This window comes from Varanus komodoensis, unplaced genomic scaffold (assembly GCF_004798865.1).
Source record: "Varanus komodoensis strain SLA01 unplaced genomic scaffold, ASM479886v1 scaffold1, whole genome shotgun sequence".
In the NCBI taxonomy this organism is placed as follows: domain Eukaryota; kingdom Metazoa; phylum Chordata; class Lepidosauria; order Squamata; family Varanidae; genus Varanus; species Varanus komodoensis.
Genome location: NW_025335268.1, coordinates 42,124,267 through 42,133,079, shown reverse-complemented (window position 1 = coordinate 42,133,079; position 8,813 = coordinate 42,124,267). Strand labels below are relative to the sequence as shown.

The 8,813-nt window shown below is 43.0% G+C and overlaps 1 protein-coding gene across 2 annotated transcripts in view; it reads left to right on the top strand.

Moving 5' to 3' along the window:
• Positions 1–5,247, top strand: part of AIG1 (androgen induced 1) — a 105,716-nt gene extending 100,469 nt beyond the window's left edge. The window contains exons 6-7 of one of the 2 annotated variants that reach the window (XR_006414014.1): positions 1,608–1,707; positions 2,655–5,247. Coding sequence is in view for 1 of the 2 variants with exons in the window: in XM_044423422.1 (XP_044279357.1) it covers positions 2,655–2,692 (38 nt within the window). In the remaining variant the exon portion in view is untranslated. The remainder of the gene's footprint in view (positions 1–1,607; positions 1,708–2,654) is intronic. The other variant, XM_044423422.1, reaches the window with a different exon arrangement.
• Positions 5,248–8,813: the final 3,566 nt, after the last annotated feature.

Below are 8,813 nucleotides of genomic sequence, written 5' to 3'. Positions count from 1 at the left end.
TTGCTCAACCTCTGATTAAAAGATTTTTGAGAGGATTGAGTAATCTGCATCCAACTATAAGACCTCTAATGCCCACCTGGAGTCTTTCGGTAGTTTTACAAGCACTGACTCGATCACCTTTCGAACCCATGGCGACGATCGATCTACGCCTTGCTTCATGGAAGACTGCTTTCCTTGTTGCAGTGACTTCAGCCCGTAGATCCTCGGAACTCTGCGCCCTTCGGGTAGACCTCCCTTTTCTAAATTTTCGTAAGGAAAAAGTAGTTCTTCGGCTGGATCCGTCTTTCCTTCCGAAAGTCACTACTTCGTTTCACATGCAACAGGAGATTGTTTTACCGGCATTCTTTCCGACCCCTTCGAATCCAATAGAGCGATCTCTACATATGCTGGATATTCGTCGTTGCTTAGCCTTTTATAGGTCCAAGACTGAGTCTGTTCAGTGTTCCAATAGACTTTTTGTGAAATATTCGGAACATGACCGAGGCTGTCCAGTCACTTCACAACGTCTTTCGAAATGGATAGTAAATACAATTGTCCTGTCTTATCAGTTAGCTAAGTTGGACTTGCCATCTACTCCAAGAGGTCATTCTACAAGAGCTGTTGCTGCTTCTTCGGCCTTTGCATCAGGGGTCCCGATAAAAGATGTGTGCAGGGTGGCCATTTGGGCTACCCCATGTACCTTCACCAGACATTATAGACTCGATGTCCATGCCAGACAGGATTGCTCTTTTGGCAGAGCTGTCCTTTCTTCTGTCCTTCGCTGATGACACCTCCCTCCTCCACTTGGGGTAAGCTTGTTATTCTACCCATATGTGTGATGCACAGAGGCCACGACGAAGAAGAGCAGGTTGCTTACCTGTAACTGATGTTCTTCAAGTGGCCATCTGTGCAGTCACACAACCCACCCTCTGACCCCGCTTGGTGTCATGGGTGGTCCGACTATTTCCTTTCGATACTATGATCTCTTTGCTATGTGTCGTACCACTACTGAATTGGGCTATATTGTCATACTGACAAACCTTATTATAAAAATAAACGTCGGTCTTTCAAAGACTGGAAAATGGCGGACACTCCACTCCTTATATAATGCTAGGGGGGAGGGGGAGCGGAGTTCCCGCCAAAAACCGTTAGCTGTTAATCTTCCGGCCAAAGGCACTGTGCAGGCGCAGAACCCATATGTGTGACTGCACAGATGGCCACTCGAAGAACATCAGTTACAGGTAAGCAACCTGCTCTTTTCAAACAGTCTAAATCCAATCCAAGACTTTCTACTTGTACTATACTAATCACTGGGTACAGGGAATTTCAGAAAAATCTGTTTTGGAAGGTTAACCTGAGATGTGATGTTTCTGTGAGATTGAGCTCATACTATGAAAGATCAGAAGCAAAGCTCTCCTAAGAGTTGAGGTATTTGTGTAGGTATTGCTGAATTGTGTACAATTGTTCAGTAAGACAAAAGAAGAAAAATTAATGAACAACATTCCCAGTGGTGGAGAATGGGAAGGCTCCAAATCTCAGCATCCGAATTAGAACTGTTTGTGCAGCTCTGGTAATGACAGAGGTGCTTGGGCAAAGAACTCTTTAATACTTGTTTCTTTCCAAAGTAGGGCCATTGTGGTAAAGTTAGACCATATCAAGAGTGCAACCCTGTGTATCTTTATTCAAAGCTAAAGCCCACTGAGTTGGGTGGAATTTACTGCCAGCTAAGTGAGTACAGAATCATAGCTGTAATGAGGTACTAACCCCCCCCCCCCCCCCCCGCACACACACACTTTTCTACAGACCTGTAGGAAAGTATCCTGAGGTTCTGTTTTGGGCATAATGTGGCTCAAAGAGCACGTTGCATTAATTGCATTGGACGTAGCTGAAGCTTAGTTTTTTTTTGTCCTAGAGTTGGTATGCAAAGCCCTGATTCAGACTGGAGTCACTACATGCTAAGAAGAAAGGAGTAAGCCTCTCTTCCCAGTATTTGTTTCCTGAAATCCCCTCTGGATTATTGGGATTTAAGAAAAGGCAAAAACCCAAATTACCTTTTTTTTCTTCTTTTAACCTTTAGGTAGGTGGAGAAATTTCAAGAAGCAAATGTTGGGGAAACAGGTTTACTCTTCCCCTCCTGGTATTCAGTGACCAAAATATGAATTGGTGGGGTGCAAATTACTCTAAAGTAAACAAAAGATAAGTCTCCATTGCACCCTATGCATTGAACCCCGTATGTAGTAGGACGCTGTGTGTGTCAGTAAACAATTTTAAAAGAATGTCAGGCATCCTACCAAATAGCAAAGAATAACCAATTTTGAAAAATGCATTTTGCTGCATTCCCAGGCAACAGCATTGTGTTGTAAACATTCGTTAATCCATGCAGCTTGTTCATAAGTACGCAGACCTCATAGAGAATTGTTTTTATCGCTCCTCAGTGTTTTCGGGAGAAACACAGAGTGGCTGTAAATGGGGAAGACCTGTATTCAATTCAGTCACCAGAAAATAAGTATGATTATATATTTTTGTTTAGTTTGTCAGTGCACAATTTGTTGGCTTTCCAAAGCTTATCTTATGGTAGGGGAATACCACTGAAGAAGAAACACAGTCTCTGTAGAAGAACGCGTGTCTTCTTGTTTACTCAAGCATTCCAGGAGCTGTTTTCTCTCTCTGCTTAGGTATGAAAGAAGGAAAAGAAAGACCTAAATTGGACTGAACATAAGACGAAAGAATGGAAAAGGAGACTTGCTGCTACATGGAAGGAACCTCGATGTCAAGAGATGTTGCCAGAGGAGTCCATATACATGAACAGTGCATCTAGAATACTTATAGTTATTTATTTTCTAAAGAGGGGTATTGCTTTTGTGATCTGCTCTTTCTTCCTGATATCTCTATCTGTCTACGCAAGACTATATATGATGGATACAGCTACTAGGTCTTCAACACATGCTCTTAGGTATATCAAAGCTAAGTGTCTTTCCAGTGGCAGTAAGAAGAATTAAGGGGATCTGTTCTGTCTCTGGTTTGAAAATACGATAAAGCAGGCCAGCACTGAATCTGTGGGGGAATATTTTGCTCTGTTACAATGCTGCACATATGAAATAATGGTTTAACTCCCATTAGCCATCAAAGAGCTCTGTGCATTTTGGATCACCAAGTGGCTGGCAGCATGTGTGGGAAGCAAGGAAGGTCACCTGAAAGTGGGATTGGAGATGGCTGCACCTGGGAAGCACAGAACAGAAATTCAGACCTAGGGTGCGCGCATGCATGCGCGGGTCCACTGCCCCTCTGCTTGTAACATTTATTTTTAATCATTGATTGACAAAGTCATACACACTGATGTAACAAATGGTTTTAAATCAAGGGTGTTAATAATTGTATCAATCTGAGATTACAAATGAAACCTATCCATGTTCCTTAAAATGCACATTATTAAAGATCAAGGCATTCCCCTCCTCGATTCCCCTCAAAAGCTGCTGCTGCTCCGGTTTCTGCAGGGAGGGAGAGAAACCTTAAGAGACCCCACCTCATTTTCCTCACATCAAGAGGAGATGCCGGACTTTCTTTATCATCCTATCCTTTCCTAAACCCTTGATGCTGCTTGGGTAGACTACTGTAAGTTAATAATTTATTTGGCATTGCATGTACCATCTACCTTAAATAGAGGGGGCAAGGATTCTGGTGATGGAGGAAGAGTATCAGGTGACAGACAGCAGAGTCAGAACCAGCCCAACTGCACAAACCACCTGGGATCTCGAGGAGGAGCCATGTGCTTGAGCAGGCATGCCAGCAAAGCAGGACCTGAAGAGTATATTCCAGGATCTCTGGTGAAGTCCCAGAAGAAGGGTGGTCAGTGGTGATAGCCTCGGGACCATGCTAGTCTCCTGGCCATGAGCCAGGGCAGGAAGTGATTCCTACTTAAAACATTTTGGGCAGGACCATCAGGGGCAAGACAAAATAGTTGCTCAGGCCTAATCCTGTATGTGAGCCACTGGGTTGGCCATTCCTGTTCTAGACAAAAGACTTCAGGCCTGAATTGTTACATAACCTCATCCCATCTCAAGTGCTCAGGTGCTAGAATATAGGCAGTGCAAACTAGCATTAAGGACTTCACGACTGGTGGCACGCCCATGTGGATGTAGCCAGGGCATGCTTGCATACATACGTCCTCAACATTAATCCTAGAATATGTCACATGCATGTTTTAAAAACAAGTATTTTTCACTCAGGTGAAACTGTGGGAAATTCTCATCCTGCCTTCATGACAGCATGGTTGGGCTTCAGCTGGGGAGTGTTCTGATGAAGCCATTCCATGGGCTGCACCTCTTCCTAGAATCTTTCACTGGCCAGCCATTGCCACAGAGCAGAGTAGAGAGCAACATTTGGAACATGTGGTGCTTGATTTAAGAATGAGGCTTTCAGCTTCCCCTGCACAGACCCTGGGATTCCTGGGGGCAGCAAGCCTGCAAGAATCCAAGGTGGCAAACTGAAGGAAGAGAGCTGGAAAGGGAGCCTGTTCCAAATGCATAGAGCAGAATACTGGAAATAAGAATGGGCAATGAAGCAGGTAGCACTAGGAAGGTGGAGAGAATAAGAAGAGGTACCAAGAGGCAGCAAAAGAGATTTAAAAGGAGGATTTGTATGATACTTTAGCATGGAGTGCCAGGAACCATGATATTCTCACAGAGATGTTTTAAGATATACACTAGTAATATTTAGCTGTCTCCTAACAAGAGAAAAATTTACAGTGCAATCCTGTTCCTATCAAATCAGAAGTAAGTACTATTAACTTAAAAATGCATCTTTCTCCCAAGTGTGTGGGTACAGGACTGGGGTTGGTCCCATTAGGTCCTCTGAGCTGAAATAAGTAAAATCAAGACCGCCCTTGCCTGGGAAAGGTTCTTTTAAAAATGCACCAAAGAGACAGGCTTCCATTTAGTCACATATCTCTATTGGGCAATATTTATAGATAGTGCTCAAAGTTTAATGCAAGTTTTTTAAACACTTCAGTGGGGCAATGTAAATTAAAGCTTCACTATCAACAATGTGAAGTTCAGTTTGGTAAAAATAAGTACCCACAGTTTTGTTAATAGGATTTGAGTGCTTTTATATGGCAGGTTTGCATAAGTCATTCCCCGCTGTTGGGATGTGCATGTCAGTAGTCTTAAGTCTGTATTTCTCATTGATCTTTTTGTTAATTAAACCCTGGATCATGGCCATTGTCTGTACTTTACTCATGGTGAAAATGGCAAATAAATTTTTTTAAAATGAGGAAACGGAAGCACTGCAGAGCAGTCTGTGTTCTTCTTGTCAGAGGTGTCTGGTGTAGTTGGGGCAACATTTCCCTTTTACCACTGTCCACACTTATTTATTTATTTATTTAGAAAGCTTCTATGCCTTCACACTTCCTGATGTCATCTTCTCCAGCTATCCTTGCAGTATGCAACCTGTTGCAGTGGATGCCACCTTTGCTGCAGAGGTAATATTAGAAGCCCAAGGCCACAGGGGATGAGTTTGGACAGCAACTGTACTCAGGGAAAGTGATCCTGGCATGGTTAGGAGTGGTAGTGTGAACCCTCCATATGACTGGGGACATCAGACATTAATTTTGTGCGATGGAGGTCATATAAGGAAGTTTCCTTGGATGGCAACACTTGACCTTAGGCCTGGAGGTGGAGAGGACAAAATTCATTCCTTACCACTAACCATGCTGGCACATGCTTCTGAGAATTGAAGTTCAAAGCAACTAGAGATCTACCTCCTGCCCACCCTAACCTAGACACTATACTTCATGGTGATTATATTTGCTAAGCATATAATTGCAACATATTGATCAGGGTCTCAAAATAATGGAATGCAGCTTGGTAGTGTAATTCTCCACTGCCCCTCCATGCCAGTTGTGTGCCAGTGCAATTTGCCTAATGGGCTGTTGTAGAGTTTTGGGTGGGTTATTACCCATGGCAACAAGCCACTCTGGCTGGGTTCACATGCAATGTCTACCCATGCTGCTGAGAATAATCATTCAAATCCCTGCTGTGTGCGACCACATGTGCACGCAAGTGGGTGGGTGGAAAGAAGCCCCCGTGGCATTTTCTGCCTGTGATACTGTGAACCGGGCCATTGCACAGGATCAGTACTTCACCTCCCATGAATTGAAGTCTTTGGTCAACAGAAGGCTTTTGGTCAAGTGGAGGGGTGCCAGTAGCAGATGGAGAGGTTGTATTTGCCAAAAACAACCTCCACCCCAACTCCCATCTTTTTGAGCCCATGGCACTGAAGTGTTCTAGAATGCTGCAAACTCCCACAGTGCCACAGAGTATCAGTGAGTAAAAAGCTAGGAAATTCTCCCTATATATCTAGAATACAATACTCATATTAAGAAATTCCTTTCTTAAATCCAAAACAAGAAAGAAATAGCTCCACAAAACAGTTGTTTCTAGTATGAATGGGATGAACTTTATTATTGACCTAAGAATTCTTTATGGAACTGTGAGCTGTAGACCCAGAAGGTATCAAATGCTGCTTACTCCCTGCACCCAGGTTAAAGCTAATACTGTATATCCACAGTTCTGCATCCAAACTGTGAGCAGCCTACAGTGTCTGGATTATGTATAAATCCAGTTACAGACAGAGCATAAATAGATAAAGACTCCAAGGCCAAGGGACTTGCAGATCTCACCCTCAAATCATGCACCAAGTAAATTGTCCATTCGTCCTGTGATGCAAGTTTGCCAGTTACGGGCTAACTAGGAAGCCATTTTTACAATTATCTCTCTGTATCAGGAACAACTTTGTTAAACAGTTCCTTGGTTACATGCTGCTATTTATCTTCCCTTCATAACAGTTTTTGTTTACCTTTGTCAAGGAGCACGGATTGCTTGCCTTTGTCATGCTATTTTTGTCCTCCTGAGTACCATCCCACCTCTTCCATCCCAGTGATATGTAACTGTGAGCCAGTTGATACATCACAGGGGCAAAACATGGATTAAGCACTGGGTCCTTTAGGTCCGAGTTCACACATTACACCACTCAGAGGTTTATAATAGGAGGTGGTATCTAAGTGGTACTGATAGACAAGTCTTCAATCAAGCCAATCAGAGGTCCACTGCAGAAACTGGAAGTGGCTCTCAGGTGGCACATTCGCATAAATCATGGGTTAAATAACTCAGTGTGACTGCCATGGTTTGCAGACTGGCATTGTTTGGCATTGCTTAACATGAACACCAAAGCTTAGCATAAACACAACTAGTAGCTTCATATTAGGATTGCAGCAAGTAGAATTGTTGAAGATCCACGTGCATTTGTGAGTTTTCACCCAGATTAATTTAGAGACAGCCACAAACAGTTAAGCCAAGACAGACCCTTTGTCTTCTATTCTAAGCAAGCTCCATACCTAGTAGGATATCATATAAATCTTGCTATTTACGGTTCATGTCACATTTCATAGGAATTTCCTCAAGGATTCTTTTCTGTGATTCTTCTCACAACATTTAATTATGTAATGTTTAATGAGGCTGAATGCATGTCTCACACATTTGTGGGATATTAATCATTGCCCGAGAAACCAATAACATAGGAACGTGCACATACAAAATTAGTGAACTCTCTAAAGGGCTCATGATTGAACTATGGTTCATTCTAAATATATAATTGGAATTTCTTTTCCCTTCTTCCAGAAACAGTGGTCAAGTAAATGTTCTGGATGATCAGAAGGTGGGGTGGATATATTACTAAAGTGCTCTCATACGTCCATCTCCAATCCCTATGTTCAGATGAGGCTTCCCAGTTTTGTTTTATTTTTCAGTTGTATTATCTTTCCTCTGTTGTCTCCTCTGGGCCCAATTTTAGATTGGAAGCCTCTAAGGGCAAGACCCCATCCTCTTAGGCATTGTAAATTAGAGGGCATACTGATGGCTCCATAGAAACAATCTACCACAGTGTATTCCAATGCAGGGTAATTCATGTGCCATGGCTGAGATGTTTTTGATGATGATCTCCTGCCTGAGACCACAGCTCCTTCCACAGGAACCTAGGAAGCTGCCTCATATGCTGAGTCAGACCATAGGTCCATCTAGCCCAGGACTGTCTACTCTGGGTTTTCCAACAGGAGCGTTCTCAGCCCTAGTGGGAGATGCTGGATATTGAACTTGGGACTACCTGATTGCAAAGCAAGGGGACTGACACTCCTGCTTTTCTGTGCAGCCTTTTCGGGAGGCTGGAGAAGCTGCTGTGGGAAGGAGGCAGGAAAATCCATTTCCACCCACAGCTGATCTGCTGCATGTTTAGACAGAACAAGTGGGCTGGAGAATGCTGAGAGTTACAGGACTTTTTCTCTTTGAATATGCATAGGGTGGTGCCCTTAGGAACACCATCCCCTTGGATCTGTGCCTTTTGTTAAAAGTCCTGTTTCCAGTACAAAATGACCACAATAAGGATCTTTACAAAGGGAGTGTGATATTAACTGTTGGTATTTTTAATTGACTTCTAATTCAAGGCAGCACCCCCCTCCCACGCTCACCTGCAGTTTCACAATATAATATCCTGAATTAGAGCCAAACTGCACATTCATCTCAAGGGCACTATTGCAAATGGCCAATCCCATTCCAACAATATTGTCTGCAACTACCTTTTACATGGAACTCAATGCGAGCGTTTGATTCCCCAGTCAATTGGCAGGTCAATGGAGTCCCTGAAATACTAAAGCTGTTCTGATTAATATAGCAGCTTTCAAAATTTACTTGTTTTTTTTAAAGTATGCCTATGCATCTTCCATATAAGCTTTTTTGAAAATCACTCAAGATGCTTTACTGAATGAGATCACTGCTGTATCTTGGCCT